At 40.7% G+C, this 17,813-nt stretch overlaps 1 protein-coding gene across 1 annotated transcript in view; it reads left to right on the forward strand.

Moving 5' to 3' along the window:
• Positions 1 to 17,813, forward strand: part of ADCY1 (adenylate cyclase 1) — a 132,603-nt gene that overhangs the window by 95,261 nt on the left and 19,529 nt on the right. Inside the window, exons 8-11 of the mRNA XM_088522388.1 lie at positions 8,158 to 8,313; positions 12,088 to 12,282; positions 14,265 to 14,362; positions 15,844 to 15,928. Coding sequence (XP_088378514.1) covers positions 8,158 to 8,313; positions 12,088 to 12,282; positions 14,265 to 14,362; positions 15,844 to 15,928 — 534 coding nt within the window. The remainder of the gene's footprint in view (positions 1 to 8,157; positions 8,314 to 12,087; positions 12,283 to 14,264; positions 14,363 to 15,843; positions 15,929 to 17,813) is intronic.

Consider the following 17,813-nt stretch of genomic DNA (forward strand, 5'->3'; position numbering starts at 1 on the left):
GATAGAGGCTTCTCAGACAAACGTTCTTCGCTAGTGTGCAACAAACAGAAAGATAGTTGGCAAAAACACTGTAAGTTGATACGCCTAAAGTTAGGCATCCAAGCCCGTGGCTGGGCACGCACTGATGATTTTTGTTTTCTAAGAGGTGATGACGGCCCACAGCTGCCACTGCTGTCATAATCTGGGTGAGCTGGGCTGCTCTATGCCTCTGATGGCTCCCACAAAGGAACCAAGCCGCAGATTTGAACACTGGCGTTGCGGGTTTTACTGTCCTGCTCGGCGCTGATCTGATGAGGCAGGTAGACTTATCCAGCCACACTATCTTTTATATGTATATACATATATATTTATGTATATGTGGGCGTGTATAGATATAAAAATAAATGTTTTTCTCACCTAGCTCAGGACGAAGTAATGCCCACCAGAGTTTGATAGCTCACAGGTAGTAGTGGAGCAGATACTAGCAAAAGACAGTGCTGTCTAACTGAAGACCTAAAGCAAGGACAGACATAGCGTGTAGCATTTATGGTTTCTGTTAATGTATTTTGAATGTCATTAGCATCTTCTTTCCCATGCCCCAAGCTCCAGGGTTGAACATAGTCAGAGCAACAGCAGTCGGCTGCTGTTTCTGAGAATCCCAGATAAGCAGCAGTGAATGGCTTACCAGCACATTACAAGAGATTCAAACACTGGGGTGTTTTCCTAGAATTTTAATCAGTGATTGTTTGTTTTTTTGCATGCTTAAAGATGCTCACAAAGCTTTAGATAGGCTGCCTGGCTGCTTTCATAGTGCTCTGATAGAAAATCCCAGCTCTTAACCTGATTTGCTGGCTGTGTTCCAGCAAACAATCAACCTTTACTAAAATTATGAAGCAAATGAACAGAGAGCAGAACAAGGGATGATCCCTAGGGTAAAAACAAGAAGTGTGAAAGTAAAATGCATTGATAGAATGAGCTGGAGCAGTCCAGTTTCCCTGTAATGCTGGCCTGAAGCACGTTCAAAGGAAAGGCAGAGTGAAAGATGGCTTTTTTTTTTTTTTTTGCCTTTGTTTTATTTTTTTAAAGTCTATTTCTACAGATCCTATCACACTGCAGAAGGTGAGCTCTTTGAACTATTCCCCTTGGAATTTCATTGTGACAAAAATACTGTTCTGCTGTCAAAAAGGCACTAAAAAGAAAACTGAAGGGATGAGATTTGTGAGATCAAAGTGGGAGAAAATTCCTTTCCTAATGTGTGCTTTTATGCTGTAAATATAGCAACTGAGTGGAAGTTCCCCGTTCGCAGTGCTGAATCTGTATATCCTGCAATCGCCAGATTAAGAAAAAAAAAGGCCAGGCCTGACGTGAAGAGCAGAATCTATGCATGTTCCGCCTGAATGGTACTTTAATTTGGAAGGAGTCTTCGGAGGTCAACTGGCAAAAACCTCTGCTCAAAACAAGGCCAACTACGAAGCTTGATTAAATTCTGAAAATTCTTCAGGTCACTCAGAACCCTGTTCAACTGGGTTTTGAGTGTTTCCCAGCATCTAGATCCTGCTGCCTCTCTGGGCAACCTCAGAGTGTTTGACCACCCTCATAGTTAAAAAAATCTTTTCTTTATGTCTAGTTGGAATTTCATAGGCTTCAACTTATGTCATTGCCTCTTGTCCTTTTCCCATGCATCTTTGGGATGAGCCTTGCTCTGTCGTCTCTACAATCACTGTTTAAGCAACTGAAGATAGCTATTAAATTCCTCCTTAGCCCTCTCTTGTTCAGGCTCACCAGACTGAATTCCTTCAGGCAATTTTCGTATGTCATATGCTTCAGCACCCTAATCATTTTGGTGACCTTCTGCTGAACTCACTGCAGTTTGTCAGTGTCTGTCTTGTTGTACTGAGGAGCCCCAAAATAGACACAATACTCCTTTTTTTTTTTTTTTTTAAGTGATCTGAGTTGAAAGACTTTGATTTAAATCAGCTACTGTGAGAGGTCGGCATCAAGAAAGTTTACATTCTGCTCTTTTTGTAGGTCTTCCGGTCCATACAGGAGACTATGTCTGTGTCCATGTGCTCGCCTTTCTCGATCATGACTTCTTGGGTCTTTTGCTAGCGAGGTGTTGTACCTGGTCCTTGCACTCAGGAAGCCTCTGTAGCTCTCCGTACTCATCTGGAATGCATCTTTTCTGAGCCCTCCTACTGGAGTCCTAAAAATGAAACTGTCCTAGCTGATGCAATGGCCACAATGGAAGGGTGTGAGCTGTTTATCCCCGCCAGCGGTGACCCCTCGTGCGGACAGCGCCGAATCCCGGGCCAGAGGCGCCTCTGACTCAGCAGGAGCAGAGCCAGCAGGGAAGGCAACTTAAAAGCCGCCCCCAGGGAGCAGGGCGAACAGAGGTAGCAGCCAGGGCGCGGCGCGCAGGCAGTCTCTTCCAGGCTCGGGAAGAGAGCTCGCCTCGCGGTCTCTCCCATCAGTGGTAATTCAGACATAGTAGCCATGGTCTCTACTCGGCAGAGAGCCTCTGCCAGAAAGACTGTGGTGACGCAGACCGATCCACTGCAGAAACATGCGTCAGTCCAGGTCTCTGGATGTGGGGAGCATCTGAGCCTCTCCATGTTGTCAGAGAGTAACAAAAATAACACTTGCCTTAGCTGTGAGCAGAGGATGACCTGCTTAGCCTGGTGATGGAGCTGAAGCAGGAAGTGGAAAGGTTGAGGGGCATTAGAGAGTAGGAGAAAGAAAATAAGACTGGTGGACTTGCGAACTTGCAGTCTGCAATTGTCCCAGGTAGTGCGCCCAGAGAGCCCCCTGGTTTGGTCTGATGATCCACTACCCGCTTGCCATAGAGCGGAGGAGTCAGAATTAACCGTATCGAGTCATGAACAAGAATGGAAACATATCCCTGTTTGAGGTGGCAGGGCCCTTTCCTGGCCCACATCGCCCCCACAAGTGACCACATCCAACAGGCATGAGGCCCTAGAACTCAAGGACCAGGCAGATGAGGTCAAGGACCAAGACCAGCCCATCTAGGAGGTTATCTAGAGTGAGGCAGTCATGTCCGCACCTTAAAACTGCCTCCACTAAAGAAAAAAGGAGCACCCAGAGAAGTGGCATGTAGTTGTCATGAGTGACTCCATGCTGCAGGGCATGGAGCACCAATCTGTAGACCCTACCCCTTGTCCAGAGAAGTCTGTTGTCTGCCAGGGGCTCGAATAAGGGATGTCATGGAGAGATTGCCAAGGCTTGTCCAAGCGTCTGGCTATTATCAGCTGTTAGTGTTTCATGCGGGTGCTGACGATGCCATGGGGAAACTGACTAACATCAAGCAAGATTTCAGAGCCCTATGGATGGCAGTCAAAGGTCTGGGTACTCAGGTTGTGTTCTTCTCTATCCTGCAAATGAGGGGCATGGGTATGAGGAAGGAAAGGTATATGTTACAGGTTAACAACTGTTAGCACTGCTGGACTTGGCAACAGGGTTTTGGTTTCTATGACCATGGGACTCTGTTTGACCAGCTAGTGGAGAGCGATGAGAGCCACCTCAGCAAGAGGGGCATGCATGTCTTTGCCAAAAGGTTGGCCAGCCTGGTTAGGAGGGCTTTAAATAAGCGTGAAGGGGGAGGGGGAATGTTACATGGGCAGGACAATAAGTACCATGCAGCCAAAGCCAGAAGGCATCCAAAAGGAGTATGGTAGTGGGGAAGGGAGTATGGGAAATGATTATAGAGGATCCTCTTTCACCCGTCCCGGGAAACCTGCTGGCTCGGTTACTTCCGTTAAATGCCTGTACACCAATGCATGCAGCATGGGAATAAACAGGAGGACCTGGAGATCTGTGTGTGATCCTGGCATCATGATCTCATTGGTCTTACAGAGACATGGTGGGATAGCTCACATGATTGGAGCGCTGTCATGGAAGGCTATGTGCTTTTTGGGGAAGACAGGCTGGGAAGGCGAGGTGGTGGAGTTGCTCTTTATGGTAAGAGAGCAACTGGAATGCATGGAGCTCAACCTGGGGGTGGATGATGAGTGAGTTGAGAATGTGTGGGTAAAGATTAGAGGGCCAGACTAATGTTGGAGATGCTGTGGGAGACACATTTACTACAGGCCGTCTGATCAGGATGAGGAAGTTGATGAGGCCTTCTACAGACAGCTGGAAGTAGCCTCACGGTCTCAGGCCCTGGTTCTCATGTGGGACTTAAACCACCCTGCAATCAACTGGAAAGACAACACAACCAGGTACAAACAGTCCTGTAGGTTTGCTGATAACTTTTTAACACAGACTGTGGAGGAGCCCACAAGAAGAGGTGGGCTACCAGATCTCATGCTAACAAACAGAGAGGAACTTATTGGAGATGTGAAGGTGGGGGGGTAGCCTCGGCTGCAGTGTTCATGAGCTGGTTGAGTTTAGGATCCAACGAGGAGGAAGCAGGGCTGTAGGTAGCCTTGCAACCATGGACTTGAGGAGGGCCAACTTTGGGCTCTTCAGAGACTTCCTCGGAAGAATCCCATGGGCTAGAGCTCTAGAAGGAAAGGGGGCCCAAGAGAGCTGGTTAGTTTTCAAGCAGCACTTCCTCCATGCTCAGAAGCAGTGCATGCCTTTGAGCAAGAAGTCAGGCAGAAGGGGCAAGAGGCCTGCATGGATGAGCAAGGAGCTGCTGGCAAAACTCAAACAGAAAAAGGTATTATACAGAAAGTGGGAATAAGGACAGGCTCCTTGGGAGGAATATAGGAATGTTGTCAGGGAATGCAGGGATGTGACAAGGAAAGCTAAGGCACAATTGGAATTAAATCTGGCAAGGGATGTTAAAAATAACAAGAAGAGACTTTTTCAAGTATATCAATGATAAAAGGAAGATGAGACAAAATGTGAGTCCGCTGGTGAATCGTGTGGGTGCCCTGATTACGAAAGAGACAGAAAAAGCAGAGCTACTGAATGCCTTCTTTGCTTCAGTGTTTGCCACGGGCATCCCTCTGGAATTCCAGACTCTAGAAACCAGAGAAGGTGCCTAGAGAGAGGAAGACTTGCCCTGTGTAGAGGAAGATTGGGTCAGAGAGCTCTTAGGGAAACCTGACATCCAGAAATCCATGCACCCGAGAGTACTACGGGAGCTGGTGGATGTTATTGCTAAGTGGCTCTCCATCATCTTCAAAAGGTTCTGGAGAACGGGGGAGGTGCCAGAAGACTGGAAGAAAGCCAGTGTCACGCCAGTCTTCTAAAAAGGCAAGGAGGAGGACCCAGGCAACTACAGGTCAGTCAGCCTCACATCCATCCCTGGAAAAGTCATGGAGCAGCTCATCCTGGCTGTTGTCTCCAAACATGTGAAGGACAAGAAGGTGCTCAGGAGTAGTCAGCATGGATTCACCCAGGGGAAATCATGCTTGACTAACCTGATAGCCTTCTATGATGGAATGACCTGCTGGATAGATGAGGGGAGAGCAGTGGATGTCATCTATCTCGACTTCACCAAGGCTTTTGACACCGTCCCTCACAGCATCCTCCTGGGCAAGCTCTGGCAGCATGGGCTAGATGAGCAGACGCTGAGGTGAATTAACGACTGGCTGGATGGTAGAGCCTAGAGGGTGATGATCAGTGATGCAGAGCGCAGCTGGAGGCCTGTAGCTAGCGGTGTGCACCTGAGGTCAGTCCTTGGTCCAGTCCTGTTCAATTTGTTCATCAATGACCTGGATGAAGGCAGAATGCTCCCTCAGCAAGTTTGGTGATGATACCAAACTGGGAGGAGTAGCTGATGCCCCAGAGGGCTGCGCTGCCATCTAGAGGGACCTGGACAGACTGAACAACAGGGCAGTGAGAAACCTTGTGCAATTTAACAAGGTGAAGTGCAAGGTCCTGCACCTGGGGAGGAATAACCCCAGACACCAGTACAGGCTGGGGAATGACCTTCTGAAGAGCAGCTCTGCAGAGAAGGATGTTGGCATTGTGGTGAACCTTGGCGACAAGTTGACATGAGGCAGCAGTGTGCCCTCACGGCCAAGAAGGCCAATGGCATCCTGGGGTACGTCTCCAGCAGGTCAACGGAAGCGATCCTGCCCCTCTACTCAGCCCTGGTGAGGCCACATCTGGAGTACTGTGTCCAGTTCTGGGATCCCCAGTACAAGAGGGACGTGGAGCTGCTGGAGAGAGTCCAGGACAGGGCTGCAAGGATGATCAGAGGCCTGGAACATCTCCCCTATGAGGAGAGACTGAGAGAGCTGGGCCTGTTGAGCCTGGAGAAGGCTGAGAGGTGGCCTGATCGGTGTATATAAATACCTCAAGGGAGGGAGTGTAGAGGATGGTGCTGGCTGCTTTTCAGTAGTGGCTAGCGACAGAACTAGAAGTAATGGCCACAAATGGAAACACCAAAATTTCCACAGGAACTTAAGGAAAAAATTCTTCACAGTAAGGGTGACGGAGCACTGGAACAGGTTGCCTAGAGAGGTTGTGGAGTCTCCTTCTCTGGAGATCTTCAAAACCCACTTGGACGCAGTCCTGTGCCATGTGCTCTGGGTGACCCTGTGTGTGAAGGGGTTTGGACTGGATGATCTCTAGAGGTCCCTTCCAACCTTAACTATTCTATGATTCTATGAACGATGGAGAGCTCATGACCTCTTGAGAGATCATACACCTGTGTCTTTTAATCTTCATATCTTAATAAATGAAGCAAAAGGAAAAACTGGAAGGAGTTTCAAGAAAGGAAGTCCTGCTTGTTTTTGTTGTATCAAGAAGTTGATAGAGAGAGTGAGCAAAATAGTGCTTTGAGAGCAGATACAGTAGGAATAGAGTTATTAGCACCTATATTTTAGTGCAAATGTTAGATCATATTCATCATATTCATCCAAACTGGCACCCATCTTTTCCAGGAATAGTCTACTTGGTGTCCAAGCTATTTAATATGTGAATACCTCAATATAGTATTTCAGTATTTGGTTACAGTTACAGTGTAACTGACGGAACAGCACTGATAGCTTGATAGGATACACAACTGATTCTCAAGAAAATGCAAATACTTAATTCTAAGTGTTAAACAACATAGCAAACCAATATCCGAGATGCCATTCAGGATAAAAACATGGGATCATTTGCTCCAATCTCTCCGAATTTAGAAATCCATGAAAAAAATGCATTAAACTATTGCTTCCAATTTACCTCATTCATTAATCCTTGGTCATTTAAGCAGGGGTGTAAATTGTCATAATGTTTTGAAGACTGGACAAAAAATCCTCAGTGTCCTTTGTCTTTTATAGAGGAACCAAAACATGAATTTGGAGTGTGGTTTGTTCTGTGTCTTTTGTATTTAGGAACACATGGACCAAATACTATTGCTTCTTAATTATCCTTTTGTTCCAGAATATATTAAGTTTACCAGCCTGTATTCCCATATTGTAATAGTATGAGGTTCTTTCACATTGCTCATGAATCCTGTTCACGCCTCAGAAACATGTATAAGACTAGCATAAATACCATGAGCAGAATAAACATCTTCATCAGATTTATGAAAGCATTTGAGCAGGTACTTGGGGTGTGCTAAACTCACCATGAGTTAAACACATGCGTAAAAGTTAAGCACGAATGCATTTGTCCTTGCTGAATTTGGAGCTATCTGAAAAAGGGAGTAGATTATACCTGCCCTGGTAGAACCCTTCATGTAAAATGTAATCACAGAGCCTCAAAGACTCCTTTTGGGGCACATATGTACATGTATCTTTGAAGCAAAATCTATCTTCCGCTTTAAATGGACTAAATTAAGAGAGTAAATAAACAAAAGCAAGGCTGAAGTTATATATTTTTGAAAAGTAATTAATAAGAATGCTAATCTCTTATTTATTTATTCATTTTTATTTCTTTTCTCCAGTGATTATTTTAAGGAAGAATTACTAATACTGACTTTGTATTTGTCATTAATCTTTATTAATAGTCTTTACTTCTATAGGAAAACAGTTTCCAAAATGGAGAGTGTGTAAGCACATACCATCTGTTCAGTAGATTGTATACATCAGATTAAAGAAAAAAAAAGTCTACAGCTGCAAATATAAGATGTTTATCAAGATGCACTGCTTCTTGATCAGAATACTGTTGTGACACTGCTTTATTCTGACCACTAGATGGTGTTGATGTCTGTAGATATGCATGTCCATGTGTGACTATAATCACAGTTACAAATACTATTTTTCTGCCCAACAGATATTCCCTGGACTGATTCTCTCAGACATAAAGCCTGCCAAAAGAATGAAGTTCAAGACAGTTTGCTACCTGCTCGTTCAGCTCATGCACTGTCGTAAGATGTTCAAGGCAGAGATCCCTTTCTCCAATGTCATGACATGCGAGGATGATGATAAGGTAATTCTTGAGGGTTATTTGGGCATGGATTTCAGGATCACATGAACTGAGAAGACATGAAGTGACCTGTCCAGCTGATAACAAGTTTCTGGGATTCCTCCTGGAGCGAGAGCCATGTGGAGCTCACGACGACAGGAAATGCATATAGGGGTCTAACAGTGAAAATAAGCTCAAGTAGAACTGGTCTGCAATCTGAAGTTCCTCTTAACTGAGCCAGGACAGGCATCCTTGGTGGCTTCTGCAGAGTGCTTCTTTCACAGGAATTAGAGTTTCTGAGGCTATTATTCAATTACCAAGAGCTACTGTTTTGTATTTTGAGTCCAACACATTTCCAAGCACATAACCTCAAAAATAAAATAGTAAAGAGTAATTTTGTATCACTAGATGGCTTTCTAAAAAAATGAAAGGGGAATTATTTGTAAAAGAGATTACTCTGAGTCTTTAATAAATCAAACACAGCAATCTTGAATGAAGTGTAGTGCTATATCCTAATTGCTTCTGTGCATGAATCTAACCAGAAATTTTTGTAGAAAAAAAAGTTTGAAGAACTGTTGCTTTAAATTTCTTAGACAGCAGATGGCAATATTACATAAGTGGATGCTATGTGAATGTTCCAAGTCAATAGATGAATTCATCTTCACTGGTTGCTCTACTCTCTACTTTTTTGTTGTTTTATTTTTAATGAAAGATGTCAATTTAAGATGCAATATAAATCTTACTTTCATACAAGATAATAAATTTTCTATTTTGGATTTTTTATATGTGTATGTACAACCCACTGGGAGGCAGACAGAATTTCAGTGAAGATGTTCAGAAATTTCAAGTTTTCTCTTAAAAGTGTCCATAGACAGGGCCAGACATAGTTTGAATGTGACCTTTCAGTTGTGAATTAGTACTGGCTTTTGAGTATTTAAAAGCAACCCACACATTTTGAAACGTATGTATTCCTTTATGATGTGTCTTGTGTGTATGTAATAAATATGATAGTAAGCACAGAGAATCCAGATATGGGGATCAGATGTAAATTTTCTCATTTAAGAACATTCAGAGTGAATTTCTAAAATGCTGGCTTTAACTGAACCTGTTGTTTTTCCAAGTATTTGTACGTGATAGGGGAATTTTATCATGGAATATGACATAAGGCTTTAATAAAATTAGATTCTGTTGCAATCCAGGGTCTCTTCAGAAACCATTAGTCCTCAAATCATGTAGATAGTTATGGCTATTAAGACTTTGAAGATAGCACAATACTGGAGCGTTTATTTATCTTTTTAATTTCCAGCAAAATACTGTATCTTGATGGCATCGTGTAAGTCTACTCTATGAATTAATATTAGAAAAGAATAGGAGACCTAGCAAAAGTAATTATATGTGAGCAATAGCTAATTTGATTAAGCACAGTAACTGTAGCCCTATTTAGAACAGAGTAATAGATAACAGAGTTTATTCCATATACAAGAATAACTCCCATTACCTATTCCTACTCCAGATTTTCAAATAAATAAGTGTTTTCTTTACTTAAAAATATTTTTTCTCACTGCTACCACTATGCTGTAGGCTTCCATTTGGATTACAAAAAAATCTCTCCTATGAGGGAATGGCTTTATGTAGGATTAGAACTTTATAAAAGTTGATCACAGGCAAACTAAGATTTTTTTTTTTGTGAGCAACAAAACACGGAAGTACAGGTTTGAAAGATTTTATCCATGTGCTTTTTTAATTATTTCATATTGAAATAATTAGTTCTTACACCACAGACAACATTACACGGAACAGGATCTGATAGTTTGAAGAAAAATGCTTCAAGTATCCTCATAGTCATTTAATACTGATGTTACCTTCTGTCATATGTAGCCAGCAAAATGGGACATGGAAAGGTATTTTATTTGCTAAGATCCATTATTTTTGGGATCACCAAACTAACTTTTAGTCAGCAGTTACCCCTTTCTACTGTTCATAATTATTCAAATATCTTTACATGCAATACAAATGCATATGTTGCCTAATGTGTTACTGTCAATCATTTTTTGTATGTTGAGGATTTTACACAAGCTGTTTTATGTGGAACAGGACACAAGATTGCCATTTTTACTATGTTGTCTGAATGGTTTTGACCACTGCTTTTTATCATCTAGTTTAAGAGGATATTTTTTTAAAAAGTCTCATAAAGTGGGATGTTAAATTATGACTGCTCTGAACTGAGAAATTAAGTGTCTTTTTAATTTCATGTTTTGAATGGCCTTCTTGAACTCTGCAGGTGTTAGATTAATAACAACAACAAAAAGTTATTTTAACTATACAAAAGTAGCTTACTTTGCCTGCATAGGCTTCCTTTGGGGGACAAAGAGGCACCTTGACTCTTCTATTGCTTTTACACCATTCAGATGACAATAGGAGGAGTCTGTGTCCTGGTTCAGGCTCCAGCACGTCTGTTATTTGACCTTAGGTAGTGATTAGAGAAAATGCACAGAGCATGAAGGATGCTCTGAAATTCAGGAGGCTTATTCATTACCTTTGGTGAATGCCCATGCATTTGATGAATGTACATGGTGTGATACGACACATATCTCTTTGCTCACTTAAGCAAGAAATTCAGATTAAGAAATTCAGATTATTTTCATTAGAATTGTATTATTCCTGCAGTAGGAATGAGTAGAGATTCATCCCACTACAGTCTCTATAGCCTGGATGACAAAACCCTTCTGAATGTAAGACTTGAACCCTTCTGAGGTGAAAAGATATATTTAGTTAACGTCTTCCCTTGTCTGCTCAATGAGATAACTATTAATTGTTTGTTTATTTGTTTTCCTTTAAAAAAACTGGGCTCCCTCTTACTCCACGTTTAAGAAATGCCGCAGCTACAGGAGCCTTTTTGTGAAGGTTCTGGTGCTTTTTAGTGTGTGTTAAGGCATCGACAGACAGACTAGTACAGATCTAGTCCTAGTGGTATAAATCACATCTCAGCTGAAGGTTGCCAACATCACAGCTGAGATGCTGTTCACCTTAGTATCTTTCAACAGAAAATGAGACAGATTTTCAAAATCTTTTTTCAGTATGTTTTGAGATAAATCTTTTGCAGTATAAAGAACCGTAAGTGATCATCTTGTCAGTTGGCCTGGTGGGCTATTGGGCTATTATTGGGCTATTGGGCTATTGAAATGCAATTGTGGATAACTCTGATCATTCACTAGACTGTTCCAGCTGGATCTACCCTCAAAGTATGCCCACAGGGCCTTAAAAAGTGATCCACATGGGTGAGTTAGAAGTAGGAATACTTGGTATTTTGGAGCCTCTGAAGTCATATATGATCACTGTGCAAGAGCTTAAGGAAAATTCTCCAGTATATATTATTCCATGGAGTTTTGGAGAGTAGGATTTTTCTTTTATCATGGTCTGGTTATCTTGCCTTCATGATGCCCAGAACTCTATATCTTTCATTATGTAAAAAAATTGCCAGCTATTTTGCTAGATGAATTCACGATGATTGAGGTCAAAGACTGAGGATTAAGATTAAAGAACAGTGCATATAGGGAACTTCTGAGGATAAGAATTAAAATCTGGAAAAGCACTGGGAATTTTGTCATTGACTTTAGTGAGATCAGGTTTTCAGTTAAAGAGTTTTAAAGAAGTCATAATCCTGCTGAGACAAGACCTTCATCTTTTGCAGCATCTTGCTTAATGAAATCTTCATTCTGGCTGTAAACTTGAGAAAGTATGAATAACTAATAAATCTCAATATTAATAAAATATATGATCCCTTTATTTGTGCTACAGAGGAGAGCATTAAGGACAGCCTCTGAAAAACTCAGGAATCGTTCCTCGTTTTCTACAAATGTTGTATACAACACCCCAGGAACTCGAGTAAACAGATATATCAGCCGTTTGATAGAGGCCCGGCAGACTGAATCGGAGATGGCTGACTTGAATTTCATTACCCTGAAGTATAAACAAATTGAACGCGAGAACAAAGTAAGTTTCTTTAAATTATTTTTGCTCATCATGGGCCAGCTAGTATTGTTTGCTTGGTACCTAGACAGTACCTAAACTCTGCTCGCTGTCTTCAAATAGTGCTCTCTTAATGAAGAGGAAGGCACTATCTCCATCTTCTGTGGAAGAACTTGGAGGAGATAAAAAGGAAGACCCGTTTCTTTCTCCTGATAATTTTTCTCCCCTCCTTATATTACATTTCCCATGGTTTGGTCTACCTATTACTCTCTGAAGTGCCCAGTCTGTGTCACTTGCATAATGATGTCTTGTGGGAAAGCATCTGCCCGCTTCTTGTCTGTTCTGGAGAATGACAACAGCACGTTTCTCTCTGCGTGAAGAGCCTACTAAGGTTGGTTCCACCCATCCTACCAAATATAAAGGAAAGCCTAAATCTTGGATAAAAGTTGTGATCTCATGCCACTGTGACTGTGCTGGAAGGAGTGGAGTTGGCCCAGTTTTGTAATTGCATATATATGGCAGAAGAGCTATCAAAGTAGAGCTGCCCATTCCTACATTGTATGGGTTTTGTTTGGATTGTAAAATTTTATTTTAAGTGGGATTATAGTGAAAATAACATGGCTTTGGATTAGTTTGACAGTAACTTTTAATTTATTTTTCCATTCCAAGTCATGTCATAGTCTAGGATACCAGATAGTCTAGGTACATAGATTGTCTAGGATATTGTTTTAAGTCAGAAGGCTGTGTGCCATTTTTTCAAGTCGGGAGCTTTAACTTTAGTTTAATGTTTCAGCAGCGATTTATTGTTGAATTTTAACTGTTTGTTTTCAAAATAAGAAACTTCTTCGTATATGACAGTACATGAGGTTTACTGAAGGGAATGGCGTGTTTCAGGTCAAGTATATAGTGTCTTTTGGACATATTTAGTACTTCAAAAGTGATCTTTCAGATGATAGTGTTTTTGTTTGTTTGTTTTTCTTGTTTTGCTTTTTTAGTCTTGCAAACTCTTCCCAAACTTCTAGGAGCTGGCTTGTCATCTCTTAATGTAAAGAAGGTGTTTTCCCAGACAGCATTGTATTTCACACTTTATGTGAAGAAGGTGTTTTCCCAGACAGCATTGTATTTCACACTTTTCCTAGATGCTAGACACAAGTATATCAAGTATATAACAATAATCTGAACATATGAGGGTGTTTCAAGATCCTCTGCACTATGTTATACTTCTGTGAGACAGTTAAAGTATGCAAAATGTTTGCCTTTGTTTCTCCTTTTTTTAAAAAAAAAAGTCAAACAGGCATTCTCACTCGGCTGCTTGCCTTGTAAGGTTATAATCACATCGCAGTCTCAGTTGTTTTGCTGTAAATTTAGAATAACTCTGTCTGATAGAAATAAATTCTAGTTTATAGAGGTGTAAATGAAATGACATTGGTAAATCTTTCTAACATTGGCTTAATTTTAGTCCCTGAAATGTGTTCTATTGTAAGCACCATGATTCTGTGAAATCAGAAGCGATAATTACTGAAAAGTAGGTCTGGGTCTCCCATTAGGAGCTATTTTCAGTCTACCCTTCAATGTGCTTTCGAAAATATCTGTGGTGATGATTTGTTGTTGTTGTTTGTGGGTTTTGTTTTGTTTTGTTTTAATGATGAATAAGTGGAGAACAGAGGGAGAACCTCCTCCTTCTGCTTCAAAAGGTCAGAATCCTTTTGGCTTTGAAAAACAAACTCATTCTTGGGTTTAGCTCAGCTCTGACTAGTTCCAAGTTGGAAAATAAATATCTGGACCAATACGAGCTGCTGAAACAAGTGTTTATCAAAGAAATCTTAGGTAGACTTACCTCATCCATTTTTTCTCTGAATTGAGAAATGTTTATTTCTATGTTTTTAAAAGGCCAAAGTCTTGTTTTATTTTAGGCAATAGTTCTTTCTTCCTGAGAATCACCAAGCATGGGTGGATGAGTGTACATAGAATGCTCACTGTCTTTATCTGTTTCCTTTCTTTAACAGTATCATCAGCTTCAGGATGAGTATTTCACCAGTGCTGTAGTTCTCTCACTAATTCTAGCTGCCTTATTTGGCTTTGTCTACCTTCTAATAATACCACAGTAAGTTTCTGTCTTTTGCCATTATAATTCAAAGTCCTCAGGCATCCTGCACAAATCAAAACACTTAAGTCTCTGGTATAAGAATTAAAACAGTTATTATTAGGGTCAAGTCTGCAGCTTCTCAAACTAGAAAGTCTCTTTGGTATATCCTGCATATGACTGTTATCTCTTCCATTTGTCCAAAGCAGCCATGCCCTTAGTCATGGCTATTTAAACAAATTCTTCCCTAAGCTCTTCTTTTGATCTTTATAACTTTTGGAAGGATGCATTTGGAAGAAGAAAATGCTGAAAACTGCAAAACTAGATTTAATTTAAAACATTTCTACACTGCGAACAGAGCTGTCACTGTAAATTTTCTAGGCGTGTGTGAGCAGGAGGGATGCACTCTCTTCCTTCCACTCTTAGAACTCTATAATACCAGGAGCCTGTCCTCAGTGATAATCAGGGCATTTATGCATGTATTGACAAAATCCTAGAAAACATGCTCTAGGTGACCTTGCTTGAGCAGGCTGGCTGAGCTAGATGATCTCCAGAGGTTCCTTTCAACATCAGCCATTCTGTGATTCTGTGATGCAGTCATGATTCACATCATCTGGTCTGGTTGGATTGTTCTCACAAGACCTAAAAAAATGTGTGATAGTCATGTTATGCTACTGTTATATAGCCTTGGTCCCATAGCTATCATGAAACCAAGCTATTCCTTAGCATAAATCAGAGCACCCAGGGCTTGTGGTCTAATTTTAGCCAAATTGTTCACATCCATAGGGTGCTATTTCAGTAACACAGACTTGATAGAAGAGGAAAATACCAGGCTGATATCCTTTTCTCCTATAGGGCAGGCTTATTTTGGAAGATGAGGAGAAAGAACATAAAAAACTATTACAGCATCTTTGTGAAATCTAAGATTTCTTTTTAACCACTGAGAAGGTCTCAGAAGGTGGGGATTACATTGTTTCATGAAAAGAGGAGATTACAATCTGGTCTGATTGCATTTGTCTTGATAAGTTGCTGAATTGACTGACCTGTGATTTCTGAATCTCTGAGGAGACATGAGAAAGGAAAAGAATAGAATCTGGTATCTGTTATACAGCTGCCATGACGTGAAGGCCAAGTTGTGCTTTTCACTTACAGGAGATACAGTGCTGGATATTCCACATTACCCTAAGATTAGAAGAATGTGCTCCTAAAACGCTGTAGTACTCCTAACACAACTGTTGAGTTCTAGGTCCTAGTGAGTACCACATATTAGAACATTTATAGATTTCTCATTCTTGAGAGCATCACATTTTGCTGAAGTAGAACGGCCGGGAAAGAAACTACCAGAATTTTTCCTATCACTGTTAGCTTTATAGCAGCAATGACGGGGGGTGGGGGGAATCCTCCAGTGTTCATCTAACATATTGCTTCAGAGGGAACCTTACTCTGTTGCTTTTCATCTGTTACAGAGTTGCTCTGATTTATTTGTTGTATTTTGATTTTAGGAGTACCATAGTTCTTGTTCTCCTGGTGTTCTGCATATGCTTCCTAGTGGCTTGTATCATGTACCTACATGTCACACAAGTACAAGTAAGTGATTTCAGATTTTGTGACTGTTCTTTTTATTGACAATGCTATGTTTGTCCTTTGGAACATGAGTCATTGGCGCCTGCTTCATTGGAGAGTTTGAAGTCTTGTTCTGAAACCCATGTGTCCTAATTTGTCACAAAGCAATATGAGCCATCACTACAGCAGTGCAGAATAGGTTCTTTTCCTTAATGCTATGGATTTTCTTTTGCAGCATCTTTCCTGAATATCTGCCACTAGGTATAAGACCATCCCACTGCCTAGAAAAACAACTGCTTTGACCTGACTTTTTCTCCTTTCTGCCTCCAGAACATACTGGTTGTCCTTTCCATGCTGAAAGATGTCTGAGTGTAAAGTCCTGCTAACTTCCTTTCTATTTTCAAAACTTTTCCTGCCAAAGCTCCTATTGATTGCAAAAGGCAATGCTTTTCATACAAACCCCTAGCCTTTACAAAACCTTTTGTAATGATTAATTCTCCTGTATTACATTTTCACAACAGTAATGAAGCAGAAGGACATTGGGTTGTTGCAGAGAGAGAAAAACTGCCAGGTCAAAATAAAGGATCTGCAGACATATTTTCTGATGAAATCAATCTTTACTGGCTTGATCTAAATTTGGTCCTTTCAGACAAATATCAGCACAAAACACCTACACAGTTAATCAGTTCTGCAAATTAACACATGCTGAGTTTTAGCTAAGAAAAAATGCCTTTTGGCAAGAGGAGAGTAATTGTTTTCATGGAAGCATAAACAGTTTGATTAGCAGAATATCTGATACAGAGCAGAATTTTATTTACGAATTACAAAACTACTTGGGAGTAATGTTGATGATCTCTTTTGTCTCAAAAATTCGTAGTAGTTTATAATCTGCTGTTCTCTGTATGAATGCTAAAAATATAAATGAAGTTTGTAGGAAATTCTGTTCTTTATTGCATTTCTCTGGGGCTACTGTGAACTTGAGTTTTGTTCCAACTGTTGTGGCAGTCAACAGGTTTTCAATTTATTTCAGATTCCTCTAGCGATTCAGTACCTTACAGGTTTGAATTTGGCATTAGCAAAATAAAAAATATGAAAAATCAAGTATAAAAGTTTGAAATTGTATGGAAAAGTTTAGTCTTGTATAATCTGTATAGGATTGTAAACTGGACAATCCTCCATTTTAACCAGTCTTCTAGCACCTTTTTGCCATTTTGCACTGGGCAAGTGACAATTCTGCAGATAAAAGAAAACTGAGGAAATAAAGCCCTAAATGCTATGCTAACATGAAAGAGCAGATGCAATCTTGGAAAGACCAAAAGCCATAAATATAAACTTTCAAGTGCCAGGCAGAGCTTTAATTTAGACACGTCTCTCATATTTTAGCTTTTAATGCTTTGTTTTCCTTTTTATCTCAATAAGCCTAGCATGCTATCTTCTATATTATATATGCACCACAAAACAAAATGCCTATGTAATGTGTCAGAATCAGTATTTTTCCTTGTTATTATTAACCATGAGACACTATGGTGATTCACAGCATTTTGTTATTGCTACTTCTACCTCTATGACTGATAAGGAATTCAGGAATAAGTATAAGGAATATATGTGTTTCCTTTGTACAATATGCTTGTAAAAGCAATAAAACCATTCTATCTATATAGCATATAAAAGCATTCTATCTATAAAAGCATTCTATCTATAGAGATGAATATTCACATATGGACAAATAAGCGGATAAAAAAAGTGGACAATGAAGTTCAGAGGCTAGTAGTTAAATGGTCATACTCTGCCTGGAGGCCAGAAATAAGTGGAATACAGCAGGGGTTGGAACTGGACCTGTCCTGTCTAATATTTTTATGAAAAACTTCGAGGAGGGCACCAAGTTAGGAGAAACAGCCAACACTCTCAC

The sequence above is a fragment of the Tinamus guttatus genome, unplaced genomic scaffold (assembly GCF_059628265.1).
Source record: "Tinamus guttatus ecotype Peru unplaced genomic scaffold, ASM5962826v1 Tinamus_guttatus_pri_ptg000151l, whole genome shotgun sequence".
NCBI classification, from domain to species: domain Eukaryota; kingdom Metazoa; phylum Chordata; class Aves; order Tinamiformes; family Tinamidae; genus Tinamus; species Tinamus guttatus.